This window comes from Mauremys reevesii, linkage group 12 (assembly GCF_016161935.1).
Source record: "Mauremys reevesii isolate NIE-2019 linkage group 12, ASM1616193v1, whole genome shotgun sequence".
Lineage (NCBI taxonomy): Eukaryota > Metazoa > Chordata > Testudines > Geoemydidae > Mauremys > Mauremys reevesii.
In genome coordinates, this window is record NC_052634.1 from 50,172,688 (window position 1) to 50,197,855 (window position 25,168).

The following is a 25,168-nucleotide window of genomic DNA, read 5'->3' on the forward strand; positions in this document are numbered from 1 at the left end:
TGCTGCTGTTTTGTTTTCTAGACCCCTGTGACTCTCAGCTGGCTGGTTTGCACTCTGCACTTATTGCTTCCCACCATCAGCTTCCTCTCGCAGGACTCTCTCTTCTCCTCCAGCGACTGTGGTCCTGCACTACCAGATCCGTGGGTCCTGCCCTGAGTCCCTGCATCCCCCTGCTTTGTCTCCGTTCCTTGCAGGCTGCAAAATTGTCAGGGGAGGCCGCCCCTCCCTTCACTCGGTGCTCCCGCTCATATCAGCCAGCTGCAGCCTCATCTCCTGGAACTCGGGCAGCTGTCGCTTGATCCGATCGTACAGTCACACACTGACTGGCTCCCCTGCCTGGATGCTCTTGTGGAAATCCCACAGGCGACACTGCAGGACTTGGCACTGTTGGTTTCTTTAATGTTGTGGTGTTACCCCGGCCACCAAAACAAAGTCACCAACTCCTCCCTCACCGACTCCCACTAATCCCCCTGGTTACCACAGAACCCTCTGATGCTTTCCCGTTCTGCCAACACCGCCAGACTTCGTCCCCCTGCTCCTTTATCTTGCAAGCTCTGGCTGTTCAGTTTCCAATATCCTCTGCCCTGGGTCAGGGACAGGGGCAGCTCCAGGCACCAGTGCAGCAAGCTGCAGGGGGTGGCCCACTGGTCACTGTGAGGGTGGCAGTCAGGCTGCCTTCAGCAGCCTGTCTGCAGGAGGTCCCCTGGTAATGCGGATTAGGCAGCATGCCTGCGGGAGCTCCGCCAGTCCTGCGGCTTCAGCAGAAATTCGGTGGTGGTTACGCCGAAGGCACGGGACCGGCAGACCTCCCGCAGGCCTGCTGCCGAATCCGCGTTACCAGAGGACCTCCGGCAGGTGTTGGGATAGATCTGTATTACATTATACACTAATGTTAGATGTGTAGAAAGTGTGACTAGAAAGGAGCAGTGTGACGGTGCTGCCCGTGGGAGCCAGCTGAGGTCACTCAATCAGGGTGAACTGCAAACAAAATGGGGCAGACAAACCCCAAATGCTGGTGGTTATTCTAATACTTAGATTTACCAACCAGCACAAAACAGCTTCTGTAGCACCTCACTGGTTACTCAGAAGTCCAGACAACGCAGTTCCCTTGAAGTGCCCAGCCTCAGGCCTCCGTCCAGACACACACGTCAGATATGATGATGATTCCTGAAAAGCTGATCTCATCATATAAAAGAAAAGGTTCTTCCAATCCCAAAGGATCAGCCACATACCCAGGTTCAATTATAACTTAGATCTTACCCAAAATACACGCTACAGCCAATTCTTATTAACTAAGCTAAAATTTATTTAAAAAGAAAAGAGAGAGAGAGAGAGTGTTGGTTAAAAGATCAATATACAGACAGACTTGAATTCAATTCTTGAGGTTCAGATGCATAGCAGAGATGAGCTTGTAGTTGCCAAAAGTCCTTTTAGAAATAGTCCAGAGGTGATAGTCCAATGTCCATATTCAGGGTGACTCCAGTCAGTGACTCGGGATCTCAATCCTTATGGCTTAAGGTTTCCCCCTCTTGAAACCCAAAGCAGATCTGAGATGAAGCAGGATCATGTCCCAGGGTTCTTATACATTTCCAGCAGCCTTTCAGCCTGAGAAAACAACAGGCTTAACTCTCCTTCTCCCAAACATCCCTGGCAATTAGCACAGGGTAATTTACCCATTAAACAGTTCAGATCCAGGTTAGCACAACCTTCAAAGAGACACAGAGAGAATAATACTATTTCACTCAAGTATCATCATAAATGTTAATATTCCTTTTCTGATCTTTGAATTAAAACTACAGCAATAGAAAAGACTTGTTTGCTGACATCACAAGACCTGAGCAAACATCTCCCCTTCTACCTCTAACAATGCAGACTTGCATTTCAAAGCTCTGTTCATTTATAGATCTTCCTAACCAGTCCTTAAGGTTCACCCATGGATCAGGTCAGTGGGTGAGGTGAGCTGATTAAGTCTTTCTGGCCCTGTCACCTTTCAATGAAATATTATATTATACTCATACCATCACAGGAGGTCAGGAATGGGATGGCAGGGGCTGCAGGTCGGGAGTGAGGGGCACTGGTAGAGCTGGGGGAAGCCCAGGGGGCTGCGGGTCGGGAGTGAGGGGCACCAGCAGAGCTGTGAGTCTGGAGGTCAGGGCTGGGAAAGCAGGGGCTGCGGGTCGGGAGTGAGGGGCACCGTCAGAGCTGGAGGTAGCCCAGAGGGCTGCGGGTCGGGAGTGAGAGGCACCGGTAGAGCTGGGGGAAACTCAGGGGGCTGCGGGTCAGGAGTGAGGGGCACCAGCAGAGATGTGAGTCTGGAGGTCAGGACTGGGATGGCAGGGGCTGCAGGTCGGGAGTGAGGGGCACCCTCAGAGCTGGAGGGAGCGCAGGGGGCTGCAGGTCGGGAGTAAGGGGCACCAGCAGAGCTGTGAGTCTGGAGGTCAGGACTGGGATAGCAGGGGCTGCAGGTCGGGAGTGAGGGGCACCACTACAGCTGGGGGGAACCCAGGGGGCTGCAGGTTGGGAGTGAGGGGCACCAACAGAGCTGTGAGTCTGGAGGTCAGGACTGGGATGGCAGGGGCTGTGGGTTGGGAGTGAGGGGCACCAGCAGAGCTGTGAGTCTGGAGGTCAGGACTGGGATGGCAGGGGATGTGGGTTGGGAGTGAGGGGCACCAGCAGAGCTGTGAGTCTGGAGGTTAGGGCTGGGATAGCAGGGGCTGCAGGTCGGCAGTGAGGGGCACCGGCAACACAGTGACTGGGGAACTCAGCAGGGAGTCCAGGGGGCTGTGGGTCGGGAGTGAGGGGCACCAGCAGAGCTGTGAGTCTGGAGGTCAGGACTGGGATGGCAGGGGCTGCGGGTCGGGAGTGAGGGGCACCCTCAGAGCTGGAGGGAGCGCAGGGGGCTGCGGGTCGGGAGTGAGGGGCACCAGCAGAGCTGAGTCTGGAGGTCAGGACTGGGATGGCAGGGGCTGCGGGTCGGGAGTGAGGGGCACCAGCAGAGCTGTGAGTCTGGAGGACTCTAATTAGGCAGCACTCACACACCCAGAGCATGGACACTGCTCAAGGTGGAGTGTGACCAACCAGATGCAGCCAAGTCATCTCTAGTTGCAGGCCATGAGGTGCAGGCCCTTAAAAGGGGGAGGGGCCCTGTGCTCAGGAGAGCACTCACAAGCTTGTATCTCCAGTGAATGCCCTTCGCCCGGACCGCCTGGCCAGTGGTTCTCTGCATTGTATTTCATTGTGCCTCAGGGAACTTACCTTCATCGCACCGTCCATCACGTTGCTGTGGGACACTTACCTTGTAGAATCCTGACATCTCCAGTGCCATGTCCTGTGAGTGTGACACCCCCCGCCCCCCCTTCTTTTGAGCTTAGCTATCAATATAATAAATGTGCTGCTTTCTGCCAAACTCCGGTGGGTCATTAGTGCTTCCTACGCTGACTAGCTGGCCCAATTTCGGGTAACACCTGCGATAACCCCAATCCCTGCATGGCAGAGGGTGGTGAAATGAGCTGAGGAAAAAGCCTTGGCATCAGCAGGGGAAAGCTAGAGGATCTTGGCCAGTCACCTTTTGAAGCCTTGTGGCTTGGTCTCTGCCCTTGGAGATTGGCCTATGGCGGCCGGCTTTTCTGTGTGACTTGCCAAAGGAGGAAGTGAGGCAGGAATGGGGCAAAAGAGGAAAGTCGAGCTGAGGAAGGCAGGGCAGAAGCTAAGCGCCTCAGTGCGGCTAAGTGGGGTTAGTAGAGCGCCACCAGTCGTTCTGCAAAGCCTGGGGAGGTGCGGTTGGCTGCTGGGAGGCAGAATCTTGTGCCTGCCTCTTGGCTTCCCAGGGATGGCTACTTGCAGCCCAGGAGAAGGATGGTTCTGGGTGAAAGGAAGACAAGCAAAGCTCTGGGAGGAAATTTGGGAGCGGGGTGCTGGCTCTGCGCTGGGGGAGGGGTTTGGGGTGCAGAAGGGGTGGCACTTACCCCGGGCACTGCAGCTCCCAAAGTGACCGGTACACACAACCCTGCGGCAGCAGCTCCTAGGTGGACAGGGCCAGGGGGTCTCCGTGTGCCGCTGCCTGCAGGCGCTGCCCCCAGAGCTCCCATTGGCTGCAGTTCCTGGCCAATGGGAGCTGTGGAGTTGATACTCGGGGCAGGGGCAGTGAATGGAGACACTCCCCCGCCCCAGGGGATGCTGGGACATGCCGGCCATTTCTGGGAGCGGCATGGAGGGACGGAGGCAGAGTGGGCAGGGAGCCACCTCAGTGCTGCTGGCACATCTCTGCACACCCATGGGGGGAGGGGAGCAGAGGGCCTCCATGTGCTGCCTGGGGTAGGGGCAGAGCACAGAGCTGCCTCCCCTCCTGGGTCTATTACAGGAGTGGGTGGGTGGGGTCTTTTGGCCTGCAAGGTGCAGCAGGTCGGACTAGATGATCACACTGGTCCCTTCTGACCTTAAGGGCTGTGCGTCTAAAAGGGAGTGGGAAGTAAAGGGGAAAATAATAAAAAATAAACCATACATTGTAATACCAGGATGACTCCACCTGCTCATTGTAAAGTCCCGACACTTACTACCTCCACTGGGTGTTTAATGACCTGCAGGACATTGATTCTCTCATTCCATTGCTAAACTGATACAATGTGACTGAAATTAAACCAATTCCCAGCAGAGAAAACATCACCTCTCTGTATTGGGTAGGAATCAAACCCACATCAATGGTTTGGGAGGCAGCTATGCTCACCACTATACCACCAAGGCAGCTGGTAAAAGTACTACTTACACTTGCCCAATGAGGCTAGACCAGAATCGAGGCGTTTTACTGCCTGTTAAAATGTACTGGAGTCTCATCACTAAAAAAACCCTACCTCTGTTTTCACCTGGGTTTGAACCATCAGCCTCACAGTTAGGTCACCAAAGTGGTTAATCACAGACCAGGTAACTACCCTACTTCCCAAGCTTGTCTATGAAGCACCTACAGGGGCACACCTGGCTAGGGAGGGAGGCGCACTGCTGGGGTTATGAGTTCAGGCCTCACCCAAAGCATCGGTTTTCAGTAGCCATGGAGCTTCCCCCACTCACTTTGTCTAATTCACATGGAAAGTGCCATACCAGGGTGATGAGAGTAAATTCTAAACTCTGAAATGTGGCGGTGGCCCATAGATTGGGATAAGGGGTTTGAAGAGAAAGAGCTCTAAGGATATAAAACCAGACAGTCTCCAGGGGCAGGTACGGTACAACTCCTCAACAGGGAGCCATTTGGGGGAGGGGGTTTCACTTCCTCTGTTCAATGTCCTGAGAGGTATTTTAAGATGAAGATAACACCATGGCTCACAGTTGACTGGCACGTCCTAGGTTAAAGAAAGGAAGGGACTTGGGTTAATAGTCGGAAGATTTGTGTTACCGTCACTGTCTGACCCCCCTTCAGTGCAGAGGTTTGTACTTTGTTGGGTGGAACGCACAGACTCCTGGAGAGCAGGGGCAGCTGTTTCCATGGCAGAGAGCCTGGCACTTAGGAGACTTTCTTGACTTGCTATTTTGAAGCAATTCAATAAAATAACGGTGAAGCTACAATGTCCAGTCCAAAATTTCAGCCCCCCCCCCCAGTGCAAAAATGCTATTTTAGGATCTAAACAGGAGGCTTCCGGCGCTAGGACACCTGACCAGAGAGCTCAGAGGGGGGTGTAAGAGCTGCTGACTCTGAGGGTCCTGGGCTAAATCCACTTGCAGGGGGAAGTGTTTTGATTTATTTGATGGATAATGAGCACCAGCTACCAGGGGAGAAGCCCTGCCAACCTGCTGCCACTCCAGCTGCTGCCCCGGGCGGGGAGCCCCAGTGGGCCTGCTGCTGCTCCGGCCACCTCAGGAGTGCTGCCAGGGGCCACCGAGCTGCGGCTGCTCCTGCTGCCCGCGGAACCACAGGAGGGAGATGATTTTTTGACAGTGACGGACGCCTCGTCCTAAAGGCCTTTGTCTGCCCCCTTCTAGTGACTGTTTGGCACAGGAATGCAGCCCTCACTCCTGAGTCTCTCCTGGGGAAATAATGTTTCTGTGCAAAACACCAAAGCTTTTGACAGAAAGGAAGAAAAGGAAATGGCCACATGATGGGACTAGGACATAAGGAATGAAACACAAGATGCTTCTCCCATGTGCATTGACTTGGAACCTTGTTGTTTCCGATGGTGGTGTATCCATGTTGGTCCCAGGACATGAGACACAAGGGGGAGGAGGTCACATAATATCTTCTAAAGGACCAAGGAAGGAAGTATTATTTACTCCTTCTCATAACACAAGAAGTAGGAGGGGTCACTAAATGAAATGAATAAGCTGCAGGTTTGAAATGAACACACTTCCCTCAAGCTGCTGGCAATGCTTCTACTAACGCAGCCCAATCTGCTGTTAGCCTTCTTGGCAACAGGGGTACTGTTGACTCATATCCAGCTTCTCATCCACTGTAATCCTCAGGTCCTTTTCTGAAGAACAGCTGCTTAGCCAGTCGGTCTCCAGGCTGTAGCAGTGCAGGGGATTCTTCCTTCCTAAGTGCAGGACTCTGCACTTCTCCTTGTTGAACCTCCTCAGATTTCTTTTGGCCCAATCTGCCAATTTGTCTAGGTCACTCTGGACCCAAACCCTACCCTCCAGCGCTTGGATTCTTAACATGCTTTCACAGAGTGAAGAGCACATGTTCCATGATTTCATATGGCAGAGTTTTATGCTATAGGGAGCTTTCCCTGTGTGAATTTGACAGGTGAATCAACATAGAGACATATTGTGACCCTTCTCAGGGAGCTGAGGGCTGAGAGTTTCCTTGTTGACACCTTCCACTAGGAAGACGGAGTTTTGCATTGGGCAGCTGGATGTTAGTGACCAAACTCACCCAGACCGTCAGGCACTCAAAGACCCTCCTCTGAGAAACAGCAGCCACCCTAACCCCTGAGTTCCTTCAATGTGTCCCCTCTGGGGTCCAGCCCGGCTCACCAGATACTCAGAGAAATCCCAGATTCTTTCTGCCCAAAGCAATGGTAGATCCCAGGTTACTAGTTTTACTGTGGACCACTGCTACTGTATCTCACACAGCACTTGAGTATAGTTATCAAACAAGCAGAAATTTATTTAACAACCGATAGAGATTTAAACAAACAAATGTGAGTGATGGAAACCAACTGTTACCAACTAAACAAAATCAGAAAATGTAACCTACACTTTTAATAGTTACCTTTCCTATCTAAGTAGATTCTCAACTCACACTTGAGTCAATTTCACAGATTCCTAGTCGCTAGCAGCCACAGCCCTGCCTTTCATGAAGCACCACTGGTCATTAGGAATCTCCTTGGTGAATGGACCCAGAGTGTTTTTCTCCACCCTGCTATGAACTGAATCAGTCTTTTGTCTTTATTCACAGAAAGGATGATCTCCTCAGTCTCATATTGTCCTTGTCATGTCCACAGGGTTTCGATGTCTATAATTTGTCTTTGATGGTTTTCCATTGGCTTTTCTGGGTTGGTGCAGAGGCTGACAATGGAGCAATACATCACATAACTGGCTAGCAAGGGAGAGGTGCCAATTCCCTCCCACTGGAATGGGCCGTCCCCACCAAGAGCTATGGTTGGGGTGACTCACTTTCACAACAATACCATATGGGCATAATTATCCATGTACTTACATTACCCCTTAACTATGACTCGGACACACCTCTCGCAGTGATTAGGAGTATCAATAATTTACAAGCTTTCAGTAGAGATCTCACTGCTATGCTTCCTGGATAAATATCATAAAAGCAGTGTATTAGCTGTGGGGAGTTTGTCAGGTCTGAGACAGGAGTTGCTTGTGAAGACCTGTGACCCCCTTTGCCAATTGGCACCAATGAGCTTTTGTCACAGATGCACTGAGCTATACAGTCACATCCTGATAGAACAGAAAGGCCAGCACAAAAAAACAGAGAGAGGAACAATAAGATACTAAAATGACAATGGCTGGAACTCTCCATTTCTCTCAGTCTTTGCATTCATGGGCACTAAGAGCTGTAGCTACAGCTGAGGAACCAGGTGAGCGGACAGCTGGCTCCCCATCCATACGAGTAACTTTCTCACACATAGGGAGATGGGTCAAATTTGGAATTGATGTTAAGGCTGTGTCTACACTTCAAACACTGGAAATATTCTTCTGACAACCTAACACTGTCTACACTGGGGCTCAGGTCACATTAACTACTTCTCTCAGTGGAGAGGACTTTTCACCCCCCTGATAGATGTGCTCTGCCAACACAGCTTTTCAACATCGACCAGCCTTTAGCTGGCTTATGGACCTGAAAGGCAATGGATTTCAGTCTTTCTTTATATTGATGGTTGATGAGTGCAGCTGTCCTACCTGCTGGACACATCCTGTGACAGATGTCAGGCCTTTCCTTTGCAAATTAGAGAAGTGGGGAAGACAGTGACCCTTACAGTCTAAGTTGGTAATAATTTATACAACTTATCACCTCGAGTAGCTTTCCTTTGAATAGAAATTGACTTAGAAACTAAACAAAATAAATTCTATTTGAAAACACAAAATATTAAAATGTAGACTGGGCCAGTATTCTCTTATACACACTTTCTCACACACATTCTCCCACCCCAACCTTTGGAGTGAGGTTTTCCACCAGAACTCCTTACACTACAGGGGGTAAATTAAATCAAATTAACTTTTCAAGATTAGCCACCATTTCCTGTACGACTAACAAAACAAAACAAAAAAAGACAACTTTCAGTTTTCCAAAATACTTCAGATTATCACACATTTAGTCTCTTCTTCTTTAACCAATAACTTCACCAATAATCTCATTTTAATAGATGATAAAAACATATTCAAAGATCACAAATTCTTATCATATATGTTAGTTTTCTTCTAATGCCCATTGCCAACAACTGAACCTTGGCTCAAGATGTGGTTTGTCCCAACCACTTCTGTGAGTTCAGATATCTCAGGATCTTCTGCAGTATGTGTTGGTGGAAGGGGTCTCCTATGTGGGAATCTGCATCATGAGGAAAAATACTTCTCGTGTCACACTTTTAATCTTTCAAAGTGAGAGAAGATAGAGAAGTGATGTAAATGCATAAAACACAAGAGAGAACTGGCTGGTCTACACTAAAGACATTTATCGGTTAACTATATTACTCCGATGTGTGAAAAATCCACACCACTGAGCAATGTAGTTACACAGCCCTAACCCCCTGTGTAGATAGCCATACATCAGCAGCAGAACTTCTCCTGCCAAAAGAGCCACTGCCGCTTGCAAGGGTTGGACTAATCAAGTCCGATGAGAGAAATCTCTCCCACTGGCTGAAAGCGTCTGTAATAGCAGCGCTACAGCAGCGCAGCTACATTGGTGCAGCTGCACCAACATCAGCTTTATTGTGTAGCCACAGCATCAGACACAAAACCATAGAATCAGAACTCAACATGCGAGTATCCAGAAGTCTGAAATTGGAGCCTGATACATTCATTGCCTCATTGGTTACCATCATTTCTACAGCCTTGAAGTCCTTGTTACCCAATCAGGCAGCCAGTTTGGGATCCACGGGGAAGGAATGTCCTTTGAAGCTCTCTCTCTTTGGATCCAAATGGTGAAGGATGATTGTTCTCAATGTAACCTGGCATCCTTTGGAACTGTAATCAGTGACACTGAACTAGGAAATGGAGTTGTACAAACAATTTTCCTTGGGTCATTGGTCACCATAGCTTCCTTTACTGGGGTGGAAACCAAGAACTGGATGTGGACTCTTTCAGCCCCAGCTCTTTCCAAATCCTTGGTCTTGGTTAGGGTAAATTTACACTTCTCCAAAGTAGAATCCTTTACAAAACCACTCCAAATCTCAGCAGTGTTAGTGAGGCTTACCAAAACATGGAGGCTTACTAAAACATGCCCAGCTTTTCTTTAATTTGGTGGCACAGTTCCAGGCAAGGGACTGGATTCAGGGCTGGATCACAATCTTCATTAGTGACCAGAGTTGGAGTTTCTATTCAAAAATAGCTATTTTTCTGCAGCTATTAGATTTCCAAAACTGATTTGATTCGATATACATTTTTAGCACCTACAAAGGATAAATTCAACAAAACTCCACTTCTATTTCCTCAACATCTGCATCATGAAGGGCAGCATCTCCGATACAATAAGATTAGCTAGGAAAGAACTTCTGTAGGGCCTGGGTTACAAAGGCTTTGGAACCAAATACCTGGGCATTGTGCCTAGTTCAAAAATCACTTACCATGGAATTTTCTCCCCAGAACATCTGGGACAATATTGACTTAAACAATTGAATTACACTGTGATCATATGCACTTCCTTCAGTTAGTTGGGGTTCTGCTGTTGTTCACCATTTCTGAGTAGAGATTTTAAATCACTGCTGTTTCTTTGTTAGCCTGTCCAGTAAATTGGAGAGTTCTCTAATGCTGACAGAACTGCACTTCAACCTTTCTCCATGACATCATGCAGGGATGGGGAAAAAGCAAAGCTGAAGTGAGAAATGATGACTTTAGCAAATAGTCATTTGTCTTAAATTCTCCAATAAATCTGAGCTACATCCTATCAAACTGAACTACAATCCAATAGAGTGACCAAACAGCCTTCAGGAAAGATAGAAACCCACATCACAGAGAGCTAGAATACATGGCAATGAAAGTGTGAAGTGAAATTCCAAAGCAGGTTACATCTGATTATTCAGAATCAGGACAAGAGATTCTCCCATCACATTCCCCTCTGATCCATTCAAACATACTTCACTCAGCACTGTCTCAATAGCCAGTTATTTTTATTTACAAAATTTTTAGTATCCAAGCATTGCTATAATTTGGGACAAAACCACTCACACCTTGCCAGAAGTGGCTTTACCAATAGATGGAACCTGGGATTTAAACTCCCAATGATCACACTGTGTTTGGGATCCATTTGAATTCCCCTTCCAGGTCTTTTGACACTTTCATCTCCAGTCAGAGCGACACTGAGATAAGATTAAAGAAGTCAAAGCATCATCTCCAAGCACAGACAGCTGAGAACTGTTCCTCACAGGACACTTTGAGAAGTGGATGGATAGAATGTGATGATGATAACTTTTGTCTGAGCCATGCAGAGGTTAACAGTTCTGCAGTGATGGGGAAGAAGGGAATCTCTGCGTCTCCCCATCTCCTTCCAGTGTCACAGAGGCTGAAATTACACTTTTTTTTCCTGCCCCTGCTCCTCTTCATTTAACTATAATTTGAAAAATTCTCATTATATCTGCTCTTCAGCACAACCCAGAGCAATGTGAGAACAACAGGCAATGATACAATCTGTATCACTGGTGACTAACAATAACTTTGAAATAGGAAGAATAGTATAAATGTGATGCTCCCTGGTTCCTGATAGGAAGGGCACACTCGAATTACTCATGGGATAATGGAGTTGATAGAAAGGACAAATGGGTCCACCTCAAAACAGGGCAAACCGCAAAAGGCAAAAATGGGCCCCTCATCTGGTCAAACTGAGGGATAACCATGCTGCAAACAGTTCAAACAGCTTTAAAAGTTACTATGTGGGAATCAGGAAAATTATTAGAGAAAAAAAAGTATTGATAGCCCTAGAGGTGTTTATGTTGCTGATCTCCCTTGCAGATTCTCTGATGACTAACATGGGCTAAGTGCCCACAGAAGGTTTTCCCGCACTCACTGCATTCATAGGGCCTCTTCCCTGTGTGGATTCTCTGATGCCTAATAAGGTGTGAGCTGGTAATAAAGGTTTTCCCACACTCACTGCATTCATAGGGCCTCTCCCCTGTGTGGATTCTCTGATGTTGAGAAAGGGCTGAGCTGTTAGTGAAGCATTTTCCACACTCACTGCATTCATAGGGCCTCTTCCCTGTGTGGATTCTCTGATGTGTAATAAGGTCTGAGCTGCGACTGAATTTTCCCCCACATTCACTGCATTCATAGGGCCTCTCCCCTGTGTGGATTCTCTGATGTTGAGAAAGGGCTGAGCTGTCAGTGAAGCATTTTCCACACTCACTGCATTCATAGGGCCTCTCCCGTGTGGATTCTCTGATGGGTAAGAAGGTTTGAGCTGCGATTGAAGGTTTTCCCACACTCACTGCATTCATAGGGCCTCTTCCTGTGTGGATTCTCTGATGCCTAATAAGGTGTGAACTGCGATTGAAGGTTTTCCCACACTCACTGCATTCATAGGGCCTCTTCCCTGTGTGGGTTCTCTGATGCCTAATAAGGTTTGACCTGATAGTGAAGTTTTTCCCACACTCACTGCATTCATAGGGCCTCTCCCCTGTGTGGATTCTCTGATGGGTAAGAAGGTTTGACCTGATAGTGAAGTTTTTCCCACACTCACTGCATTCATAAGGCCTCTCCCCTGTGTGGATTCTCTGATGTTGAGAAAGGGCTGAGCTGTCAGTGAAGCATTTTCCACACTCACTGCATGCATAGGGCCTCTCCCCTGTGTGGATTCTCTGATGTTGATAAAGACCTGAGCTGCTAGTGAAGCATTTACCACACTCACTGCATGCATAGGGCCTCTCCCCTGTGTGGATTCTGTGATGTTGATAAAGGGCTGAGCTGCCAGTGAAGCATTTTCCACACTCACTGCATTCATAGGGCCTCTCCCCTGTGTGGATTCTCTGATGGGCAAGAAGGTTTGAGCTGCTAGTGAAGTTTTTCCCACACTCACTGCATTCATAGGGCCTCTCCCCTGTGTGGATTTTCTGATGGGTAAGAAGGTTTGACCTGATAGTGAAGTTTTTCCCACACTCACTGCATTCATAAGGCCTCTCCCCTGTGTGGATTCTCTGATGTTGAGAAAGGGCTGAGCTGCTAGGGAAGCATTTTCCACACTCAGTGCATTCATAGGGCCTCTCCCCTGTGTGGATTCTCTGATGTTGATAAAGGCCTGAGCTGATAGTGAAGCATTTACCACACTCACTGCATTCATAGGGCCTCTCCCCTGTGTGGATTCTCTGATGTCGATAAAGGCCTGAGCTGCTAGTGAAGCATTTACCACACTCACTGCATTCATAGGGCCTCTCCCCTGTGTGAATTCTCTGATGCGTAATAAGGTGTGAACTGCGACTGAAGGTTTTCCCACACTCACTGCATTCATAGGGCCTCTCCCCTGTGTGGATTCTCTGATGTCGAGAAAGGGATGAGCTGTCAGTGAAGCATTTTCCACACTCAGTGCATTCATAGGGCCTCTTCCCTGTGTGGATTCTGTGATGCTTTATAAGGATGGAGCAATCACATACGTTTTTCCCAAACTCACTGCATGTATTTTTTCTCTTTCTGCTGAGGATTTCCTGTTGTGTTGTGGTTTCCTTGAGGTCCTTCTGAGTTTCCTGACAGGAAATACATTTACCCACTTTCTCCCCTGGCTGGTTTCCCTGCTCTCCTTCTGGTCTGTGCTGAATGTCATGGGATTTTTCCTGCTTATGACTCCAGGACACATTCCTTTTCGATCTTTGCGATAATTCTCTGTGTTTATCCACTTGCTCAACATTTTCCTGCTGAGAATTCTCCTCCTCTTTCTCACCTACCATTGCGTCACCTGCTGTGATAGAGACAGAAACCTCAAACAGGGATGGAAAGGGGAAGGCCAAGCCAATACAAGTACTGGAGAGAAGTCAAATAAAAATCAGGAACTGAACTCCCACAAGTTCTTCCCCAAACAGGAGAGAGGAGGGGATCAATTCAGGCTTCACATCCCATCCAAATTCACAGGGGGAAGGAAGGAAGCTACTGCCTGGTGTCTGCTAGTGTCTACAGGAAGCCATGAGCTATATTTACCCTAAGGATACGACCCCTGCTAGGGACAATATTGAACTGAGAGACCTTCCAAGGGCATTGTAGGGCATCCCAGATGTTTCCTTCAGGCACTTACAGATTCTGAGTTGGTTTAATATTTCCTCACCTGTGCAGGGAGCTCTCAGGATCTCTCTTTCCTCTGAACCCTGGAGGTCTGGGACCCATGGCTCTTCCCCTTGTTCCAGCTGGGAGATCACATCAGGTTGGGAAATTGGAAACCCTGCTCAGATGAAAGAAAACAAAGGAAGTTACTTGATTTCATAACTTTGTCATAAAAAACATTCTATTAATTTAACTTCAGTGCTTAGTGTGACGGGTGTGCCTGGGGCAGTCCACACTGAAAATGCCAGGGTCAGAGCAGGATGAAAAAGGGAGAGCAGATGCTCCCAAAACTGGTGGTTAACACTGAAGTTAAACTCAACGACCAGTCACAAACTGTGCTTCTGATCCCACACACGGGTTATCGAGAAGCTGAAAAAAGAAATCACACGGCCCCCTTTATTGCATTCCAGTTCTCCGACTCCCAATCAGCACCTAGGTCCAGTACAGTGAGAGGTTATTTAAAAACTCTGCTCATATACAAAATGTTTTTCTGACCCCAAAAGGTCAGCCACATTACAAGATCACCATAGGTTTGGATCTTACCCAAAAGACCACACTGCCAGCCAATCCTTTAGCATGGAAAGACAAGACAGGACACGACACAAAAAAAGTTGTTAAATGGGAAAGCAGTGAGATGCATTCCAAAATCTATATATCAGGTTATTAGCAGTATTGTTGAGCTGCTGGCTTGAAAGTCCGTCTGGAACACATCCACAAGTTCGATGGGTCTTTCAGTCCTTTGTTCCAGGCTTCAATTTGTAGAGAAGTTGCTCCAGAGTTAGGAAGAGGGATTGAAGACAAAATGGAGATGATGCAGCTGCCCTTTATATTCCTTTTGCCATGTGGCTTGTACTACCTGTGTCCCAAACACAAGCTTCACAGCACATGGCATGGAAAAGCCTCGGAGGTCTCAGCACACAGACATACCCCTGCATGTCTTGCTGACTCAATAGGTTTATGCCCTTGATCAGGGATGGGCAAAGTACGGCCCACGGGCCACATCCAGCCGACAGGACCGTCCTGCCCGGTCCCTGAGCTCCCGGCTGGGGAGGCTAGCCCCTCCCCCGCAGCCACACCACCGTGCGGGCAGCGCTCCTGCAGGGCGGGGCTGTGCGCTCCTGCTGGGCAGTGTGTCTGGCTCTGCGTGGTCCAGACACGCTGCTCTGAGCGGCATGGTAAGGAGGTGGGGGCGTTGGATAAGGAGCAGGGAGTCCCGGGGGGCAGTCAGGGGACAGTTGGATGGGGCGGAGGTTCTGGGGGGACGGGGGCTGGATAGGTGTGGGAGTCCCAAGGGTCTGACAGTGGGCAGGGGGGTGGATAGAGGTCAGGCAGTCAGGGGACAGGTAGCAGCGGGGTTGGGTAGGGGGTGGGGTCCTGGGAGGGCAGTTGGGGGGGGTCTCTGGAGGGGGCGCTTACGGGACAAGGAGCAGGGGGGGTTGGATTGCTCGGGGATTCTGAGGGGGGCAGACGGGGCGGTAAGTGGGAGGGGGCGGATAGAGGGTGGGGCCAGGGTGTTTGGGGACCCCAATGTGGCTGTCGGGCCAAAAAGTTTGCCCACCCCTGCCCTTGATCCTTTCCATGGTCTCACTGTACAGCTGATGCCAATATGTCTCACCCAGAAACACTGCCCAAGTCTGGAAATACAGATCTACTCTACAAATCTATAACTCACAATACAAAGGTGATACAAACATAGAAACAAAATCATCATACTTGGAAAAGCATAACATTTTCACTGACACCTGTCATGGCATATCTAGCACAAGTCATTTCAATTGTATCAAATTGGTATTGATAATAAAAAAAATAACATAAAATGTCTCACAATTCCATACAGTGTCACACTTGGTAAAATTCAATTCCCAGTGAATTCCACAGTGAATTCCCAGGACCAGCTCCCCCGGTCCTTGAAGATGATGAACACTGTGCTTATGATGTATTGAAATACCCACATATCTGCTGGGAACACACACAGACAGACACTGTGTCAGTCTGTACCCCTATGTTCACTCTTCTAGAAAATTATGATCAATTTTGTACACAGAATGGCATTTTGAAAACACATAATCTACTGAATATTATCCTCTAAAATGTGTAACACTGTATCTAAAGTTATGAGATTTTACTGTATGATATTACTGAAAAGTTACAGTGCTCGGGAAGATCAGTTTCGGAGACAGCAAGGCAAACAGCTGGACAAATAGCCACTCTGCGGCAGGGGGAAGGTGTGAAGAAGACATTTACATTCCATCACAGGGACCACTTGAAGCTCATATCTACGAGAGCCTGTCACCATGACTCAGCTGAGAACTGGATTTGTTTCTAGTAGAAAGGACTGAATTGTAAAGAGATGTGAGGAAAATGCATGAGACTCTCTCTCTCCCCTTTCCCTCTGCTCATGACAACTTCTGAAGACCTGAACTTGGGCAGCAGGGGCGGGTTAGGGGAGTCCTGGCTGAAAGGAAAACCAGCCTGTCTCAGCAGATGGTGAGAGAACATTTGCTTTCAATCCATTTCAGCTTGTTAACTTAGATCGGGGTGGGCAAACTTTTTGGCCAGAGGGCCACATCGGGGTTGCAAAATTGTATGGAGGGCTGGGTAGGGAAGGCTGTGCCTCCCCAAACAGTCTGGCCCCACCCCCTATCCGACCCCACCCACTTCCCGCCCTGACTGCCCCTGTCATGGGTTCTCACCCCCACTTTGAGCTTGTGGGTTCAAAGATGGGGACCCGCAGGTATTCTCCCCCCACCCTAACCCTTAGGGTAGGATTCCTTCTCGCTGCCACCAGTCAGGTTAACGTGTCTGACGCACTGCCTGTCCCCCAAGCTTCCCCTGGGGAACCCAGATTCAAACCCCTTGAATCTCTACACACAGGGAAGCAGCCCACTTCCCCTCCTCTCCTGCTCTCTCTATGGTTGGAGACAACCCTTGTCTCCACAGAGTGGCGCCTAGCTTCCTTCCCCTGAATCCACAGGTAAGGAACTTAACCAAGTCCTGAACTTAAAAGAGTTTATTAAAAGAATAAAGGAAAGAAGAGAAAAAATACACAATCTCTATGAATCCAAGATAGACATTCATAGGGTCTAATCTTATTAATCCCTGGAGAAATTTCTCCCTTTTCCTCAGTACAAACAATACAGGCAAAATTACGAATAATCAATGCAAACACACAGAATTGCAGACACAGGATTCTTATATGCAATTACCCAGTTCTTCTAATACTCACTAGCTTGAATAGAAGAAATTAGTTCAGAAAGATGAGCAGACTTGATTAAACATCTGGACTGGTGTAGGTCCAGACAGCTAAGAACTCAGAACAAAGAACACAGAGACCCAAGTTCCCGCTCTCTGGGATTTTCAAATTCTCTTCCCTGATTGGTCCTTTGGTCAGGTGTTTCACCAGGTCTGTGTTAACCCTTTACAGGTAGACCTTAACCCTTAACTAACTACTTATGACACGCCCCAAATCACCAACAGTGGGAGCACTGGCGGTGATTTCCTCCTAAACTGCAAAACCAACAGAGTAATAAACACATGCACTATTACATATACTACTAAGCATATAACATGTAAAGAACACTTTTAGCCACTAGATTCTGGGAAACTTTCACGAGAGAGTGCATCAGCAACTTTGTTGGAAGCTCCTGAAATGTGTTGAATGTCAAAGTCAAAGTCTTGGAGAGCTAAACTCCATCTGATAAGTTTTTTGTTGTTTCCCTTGTTAGTATGAAGCCACTTTAGTGCAGCATGATCGGTTTGTAGCTGGAACTGCCGTCCCCAAAGGTATGAGCGTAGCTTTTCCAAGGCATACACAATGGCGTAACACTCTTTTTCACTGACGGACCAGTGGCTTTCCCTCTCAGACAGCTTCTTGCTGAGAAACACGACAGGATGGAAGTTGTGATCCGGTCCTTCCTGCATTAGTACCGCTCCTACCCCACGTTCAGATGCATCAGTGGTAACTAGGAAGGGTTTGTCAAAGTCCGAGGCCCTTAATACAGGGTCAGACATGAGCATCGCCTTAAGCTGGATAAAGGCTTCCTGACACTCATCAGTCCACTTAACTGCATTTGGCTGGGTTTTCCTGGTCAGATCAGTTAGTGGAGCAGCGATTTGGCTGTAGTGTGGTACAAATCGCCTGTAATATCCGGCCAAACCTAAGAAGGATTGGACCTGTTTCTTTGACCTTGGGACAGGCCACTGTTGGATAGCCTCCACCTTGGCCTGTAGGGGGTTGATGGTTCCTTGACCCACCTGGTGTCCTAGGTAAGTCACTCTGTTTTGGCCTATTTGACACTTTTTGGCCTTAACAGTTAGTCCTGCCTGCCTGATGCGCTCAAAACCATTTTCAAATGTTCTAGGTGTTCAGGCCATGAATCAGAGAAAATGGCCACATCATCGAGGTATGCAACTGCACAGTCTTCCAATCCTGCTAGTAGACCATCCACCAGCCTTTGGAAGGTGGCAGGTGCATCCGCAGTCCGAATGGAAGTACAGTAAACTCATACACCCCTGCATGGGTGATGAAGGCAGATTTTTCCCTGGCGGGTTCATCTAGTGGTACCTGCCAGTATCCCTTGGTTAAATCAATGGTAGAGATGAACTGGGCACGTCCCAACTTTTCCAATAGCTCATCAGTGCGTGGCATTGGATAGTTGTCTGGACGAGTTACAGCATTGAGCTTACGGTAGTCCACACAAAAGCGTATTTCCCCATCTGGTTTGGGAACCAGAACCACTGGAGATGCCCATGCACTGGTAGAAGGGCGGATGATACCCATCTCCAACATGTTGTCAATCTCCTGTTTAATAGCAACTTTGGCATGAGGTGACACCCTGTAGGGTGGGGTCCTAATCGGGTGAGCATTACCTGTGTCAATGGAGTGGCAGGTTTGCTCAGTCCGTCCTGGGTTGGCTGAGAACAAGGGCGCGAAGTGAGTGCACAGCTCCTTGATCTGTTGACGCTGCAGACGTTGCAGGGTTGTGGTGAGGGTCACCTCTTCCACACCACCATTTCTTTTACCTTCGTAGTAGACACCTTCAGGCCACTCGGTGTCATCTCCTTCCTGAACTGTAAAGTGACAGACCTGTAATTCTCTGGGATAAAAGGGCTTTAGAGAGTTAACATGAAACACTTTAGGCTTTAAAGAGGAATCAGGGAATGTTATGAGGTAGTTAACAGCTCCCAGGCGCTCCTGGACCATGTATGGTCCTTCCCAGGACGCTTCCATCTTATGGGCCTGTTGCGCCTTCAAGACCATGACCTGGTCTCCTACCTTGAAGGACCGCTCCTTGGCATGTCGATCATACCAGACCTTTTGCTCCGCTTGAGCATCTCTTAAGTTCTCTCGAGCAAGGGCCCAAGAGTCTCGGAGGGTGTTTTGAAGGTTGCTTACAAAGTCCAGAATGTTAGTCCCTGGAGGAGGTGTAAACCCTCCCATTGCTGCCTTACCAGCTGTAATGGCCCCTTAACCTCATGGCCATATACCAGCTCGAATGGTGAGAATCCTAAACTGGGATGTGGAACAGCCCTGTAGGCAAACAGCAACTGTTGTAACACTAGATCCCAATTATTGGAGTGTTCATTGACGAATTTATGATCATGGCCCCAATGTTCCATTAAACCTTTCCACTAGGCCATTAGTTTGGTGGTGGTACGGGTGGCAACCAAATGATGCACCCCATGAGTTTCCCACAGGTCTTTCATGGTCCCTGATAGGAAATTTGTTCCCGAATCTGTAAGAATTTCAGAGGGCCAACCCACCCTGGTAAAAATGTCAGTTAAGGCCTGGCACACCGTTTGAGCCCTGGTGTTGCCTAGAGCTACTGCTTCCGGCCATCTGGTAGCAAAGTCTACAAAAGTCAGTATGTACTGCTTTCCTCTGGGGGTCTTTTGGGAAAGGACCCATAATATCCACAGCTACTCGCTGAAATGGGACCTCAATTATGGGAAGTGGCTGGAGAGGGGCCTTGACCTGGTCTTGAGGTTTCCTACCTTTGGCATACCTCACAAGACCGGACATACTTGGCAATGTCCTTGCCCATCCTCCCAGTCGAAGGACCTTCCCAACCTGTCGTTGCTGGTTCACCCCAGCATGGCCACTGGGATGATCATGGGCTAAGCTTAAGAGCTTTTCCCGGTACTTCGTCGGAACTAGCAACCGTTTTTGAGGATGCCAGCCCTCCTGGTGTCCACCATAAAGACTTTCCTTGTATAAAAGTCCTTGGTCCACAATGAACCGGATCGGTTAGTGGAGCTGAGAGGCGGTGGGTTGCTGCGTGCCGCCGCCCATGCTTTCTTGAGGCTGTCATCGGCTTCCTGCTCTGTCTGGAACTGTTCCCTTGAGGCGGGAGACACCAGTTCCTCTGGAAGTGATGTAGGTGATGAGATTGTTTCTGTTGACTGTGAACCGCTCTCCGCTGGTCCACGAGGTGTTATTTCAGGCTCCGGCTGAGCCTCTAGGGTAGGGTTGTCTGCTGGTTTTTCCAGTTCAGGCCCGTTGTCGCCCTCTGGCGGTGGAGTTGTAATAGCTGGCGCCGGTGCTGGCGCTGGGTGCCCTTCCAGTTCCGGTTCTGGGACTGGATGAACTATGGCTGCTGTCGGTGTTGGCCTGGGATCCGGTTCAACCACCTCTGTCTGGGTCTCTGGTAACACAGACGGGTCTTGGTGGATGGCTCAGGAACAGGGATGGGTGCAGCAGCTCGTCTGGCTTGGCTGCGTGTAACCACTCCCTCTGTTTCTGGCGGCTCAACGTGATGGGCCAAGTGGTTGCCCAGTATCATGGGGACAGAATAATTGTCATAGACAGCAAAGTCCACGCCCTGACCAGCCCTTGTACTGGACAGGTAAACGCACTGTAGGTAATGTTACAGGTTTTGACATGAAGGCGAACTGTCACTTTGGTTTTCGGGTTGATGAATTTGGGGTCCACGAAGGTTCGTGGATAGCTGACACATGTGCTGCAGTGTCTCTCCATGCGATAACTTCCTTTCCGTCCACTCTCAAAGTTTCCCTAAAGCATATGGGTATTTGAGAGATATCTAATTCCGGGTTTCCTTGGTGTGCAGGTGCAAGGAGTTGGACCCGGTTCAGGTTCTTTGGGCATTTGGCTTTGATATGCCCCAGTTCATTGCATCCAAAACATCGCCCACTTGATGGGTCACGGGTTGTGTTGGTTTACTGGAAACTGGTGAGGTAGAAGAAGAAGTAGGGTGTGACTGTGCTTGGGTTGTAGGTGTGGGCTTGATTGGCCCTCGATGGTAAGGTTTAGTCTCGGTGGGTACCTTGTGTGATTCCTCCCTTTGGCAGTAGCTTTCGTGTTGTCTACCGATGCCATCCATCTGGCTCCAATCTCTCCTGCCTCAGTGAGAGTTTTTGGTTTACCATCTTGGATGTAGCGTCTAATGTTCTCAGGAACACCATCTAGGAACTGCTCCATCAATATCAGGAGGTGTAGGTCGTCTAGCTCCTTAACCTTGGATCCTGATATCCATGAGAAATAGTGTTTTTCCAGGTAAGCAGCGTGCTCTGGAAATGACATCTCTGGTTTCCATTTCTGGGCTCTGAAACGCTGACGGGCGTGATCAGGGGTGATGCCCATTCTGAGTCTGGCCTTGGTTAGGAACAGTGGAAAGTCGTCCATCTGGTCTCTAGGCATTTCAGCTGCCACAAGGGATAATTGTCCGCTGAGCTGTGACCTCAGCTCCATCATGTATTGGTCTTTAGGAAGATGGTATCCAATACAGGCCCTCTCAAAGTTTTCTAAAAAGGCCTCCACATCATCCCCTGCCTTGTAGGCGGGAAATTTTTTCCGAAAAGTTTGATCAGTAGGTGGATGGGGTGGTGGATTATGCTGCTTAGCCTGTTCTACTTCCAGAGCCTGCCTCTGGATTTCCAGATCTTTCTCTCTTAATTCCATTTGTCTGATGTGGTCTGCCTCTCTGGCTTTCTGCTCTGCCTCTATGGCTGCCATGGCCATCTTGTGTTCTCTCTCTTTGGCTTCCAGGATTTTTATTTGCAATCGAGCAAGCTCTAGTTGGTCACTTGTTTCCGTCATATCTGTGCCTTGGGGTGCTGGCCACACCCCTCCCTGTTTATGATAACTTGAGTAAAGAAAGGGTAATTAATCCTGTGTATAGCAAATTGTGTGTTGCAACTCTCTATTGTTCTGTACTGAGCAACAGGGAAAATCTAAAAAACTCTCTGTCTCTCTGCGAGAAAAGACTAGTGAAAATCTCAGTGGCTTCCTGGCTTCTGCATTTCAAAAGTCACAGGAAAAAAACTGGCTTCAGGAGCTTTCTCTCCTCACCAAACCTGTTTTCCCTGTTGGACGGGATGAGCTCGGAGGAGCACTCCCCCCACCCAAGGAATCCTGATCACACAAAGGAGGGACACACCTCCTTGCAACCAGAGCTAAAACCCTCTGGCTTGAGAATCCTTATCTGCCCAGCAAACCTGTGAGGGCACTTCCCCCCACCTAAGGAATGCACACACTTTCTTTTCCTCCAAGGTGCTTTTCTATGCCACCCGAAAGAAAACTGCTTTTTCCTCAAGCTGCCTGTCCAAGCAACCCAAAAGAAAAACTGCTTCCAACAAAGCCTGCTGGAAACTCAATTCCCTCCAGCCAACCTGGCTGAAGATTTCTTCTAACAATGGGTTCGAAACTCCGCTGCCACCATGTCATGGGATCTCACCCCCACTTTGAGCTTGTGGGTTCAAAGATGGGGACCCGCAGGTATTCTCCCCCCACCCTAACCCTTAGGGTAGGATTCCTTCTCGCTGCCACCAGTCAGGTTAACGTGTCTGACACACTGCCTGTCCCCCAAGCTTCCCCTGGGGAACCCAGATTCAAACCCCTTGAATCTCTACACACAGGGAAGCAGCCCACTTCCCCCCTCCCTCTCCTGCTCTCTCTCTGCTTGGAGACAACCCTTGTCTCCACAGAGTGGCGCCTAGCTTCCTTCCCCTGAATCCACAGGTAAGGAACTTAACCAAGTCCTGAACTTAAAAGAGTTTATTAAAAGAATAAAGGAAAGAAGAGAAAAAATACACAATCTCTATGAATCCAAGATAGACATTCATAGGGTCTAATCTTATTAATCCCTGGAGAAATTTCTCCCTTTTCCTCAGTACAAACAATACAGGCAAAATTACGAATAATCAATGCAAACACACAGAATTGCAGACACAGGATTCTTATATGCAATTACCCAGTTCTTCTAATACTCACTAGCTTGAATAGAAGAAATTAGTTCAGAAAGATGAGCAGACTTGATTAAACATCTGGACTGGTGTAGGTCCAGACAGCTAAGAACTCAGAACAAAGAACACAGAGACCCAAGTTCCCGCTCTCTGGGATTTTCAAATTCTCTTCCCTGATTGGTCCTTTGGTCAGGTGTTTCACCAGGTCTGTGTTAACCCTTTACAGGTAGACCTTAACCCTTAACTAACTACTTATGACAGCCCCCCTCAGAACTGCTGACTCATCCAAACCCCCCTGCTCCTTGTCCCCGACCTCCCCTCCAGAGACCCCACCACCACTAACACCCCGCCCAGAACCCTCTTGGGATCCCACCCCTATCTAAGCCCCCGATCATTGTCCCCTAACCGCCTTCTCCCAAACCCCAGCCTCCTCCCCAGAACCCCACCCAACCCCTCCTGCTCCCTGTCCCCTGACTGCCCCAACCCATATCCAGCCCCCGCCCCCTGACACACCCCGGGACTCCCACGCCAAACCAACTCCCCCAATCCCCATCCCCAGAACACCCGCCCCTGCTCCCTGTCCCCTGACTGCCCCCCAGGACTCTCTGCCTCTTATCCAACCCCCTGGCCCTGGCCCCCTTACCACAGCCACGCGGCTCGCCGGAGCTAGACACGAGGTCCCTCAGGAGCGCGCAGACCAGCCCCCTTACCATGCCACTCAGAGCAGTAGGAGCTTGCAGCCCCACCGCTGCAGCACTGCCCAGGAGCGGTGGGCCAGAGCGCTGAGGGCGCGGCATGTTGAGGCTGCAGGGGGACAGCGGGGGCGAGGGGACAGCAGGGGAGAGGAGGGGAGGGGGGATCCTCCCCGGCCAGGAGCTCAGGGGCCGGGCAGGCTGGGCCCGCGGGTCGGATGTGGCCTGTGGGCCGTAGTTTGCCCACCTCTGACTTGCATGTTAGTTTGTGTTTTATCTGCATTTCTTTTGTAAACAATTCTGACTTTTATGCCTCGTTACCTGTAGTCACTTAAAATCTTTTTTTTTTTGGTAATTAACAATCTTGTTTTATTGTTTTATCCAACTAGCGTGTTTGGATTAAAGTGTGTTGGAAACTGCATTTGGGATGTAGCGGGGTGGACCCCCGCTCCTGTCCTGAAGGGTTAAAAACAGCCCTGGGAGGGGGCTGTGGCTGGAGAAAGCAGCGTTTAGGCTGGGCTGCTTGGGGGAAGTGGCTGCAGCTGGGACTCAGCTGCCCTATAAAGGCAGAGAAGCCAGGGGCAGATAGAGTCTCTCTCTGTTTCTAGAGGGAGATGGGCCTGGCTGCAGGGAGCTGGACACAGGGTACCTGAGTGGAGCAGGGCTGGGGAAAGGCAGAGGAGCTGGGGAGCTCCAGCCTGGAAAGCCCCAGGCTGCGGCCTAGCAGAAGGCAATAGGTACTGGGGGGTTGCAGAGGGCAGCCCAGCGGTAGGCAAAGGCAGCAGGTCCAAACCCTCCTTGCCAGTGATGAGTGGCAGATACTGCAGCCTGCCCCAGGGGGTGGGGCTAGACGATGACTGGCCTTATACTGAGCCGAGGTGGGACTAGTGGGTGGGAGTTCCCTGGGGAGGGGAGACCCCAAGACTGAGGGGTTACTGCCAGAGGGCAGCACCCCAGGTAAAAGGGGCACCAGGTCCGGGGAGGGACACAGGGGGCCAGAGGACAGGCGGATCACTGGCCTGCAGAGGGTGCGCCGGAGCTGGAATGAGCTAATTCCCAGAAGTCACCAGCAGGGGGTGCTGCAGGGATGAGTCCACTCATCTACATGGGATAACAAGGCTGGTGCATGTCATTTTCCACAGATAAAATGACAGACGTCATATGAGCTTGCCTTGTTCAGTAGTGTGCTGGACAGGGAAAGATGCAGATTTCTCAGGGAAGTCTGGGAACAGAGACTTTTCTGGGGTTTTCCTGTGCTGCACTGTAACTCATGAGTCGCTGACTAGCAGCACTCAATACTGTGTAGCTGGGAGCAAGTTACATGCTGGAGACTGTGTGTTAACTGCCCAGGAGCGGCTGCTCTCACAGTAAAACAGTGT

General features: G+C 49.4%; 1 protein-coding gene across 1 annotated transcript; it reads right to left on the minus strand.

Annotated features, from left to right (window-relative positions):
* Positions 1-11,768: 11,768 nt before the first annotated feature.
* Positions 11,769-24,950, minus strand: LOC120375615 (zinc finger protein 418-like; the record flags this gene model as incomplete). The annotated part of the gene is made up of 3 exons (XM_039496349.1): positions 24,946-24,950; positions 12,220-13,368; positions 11,769-11,970 (listed from the first exon to the last, which is right to left on the minus strand). Coding segments are annotated over exons 1-3 (1,356 nt in total), but the record flags the coding sequence as incomplete, so codon positions are not given.
* Positions 24,951-25,168: the final 218 nt, after the last annotated feature.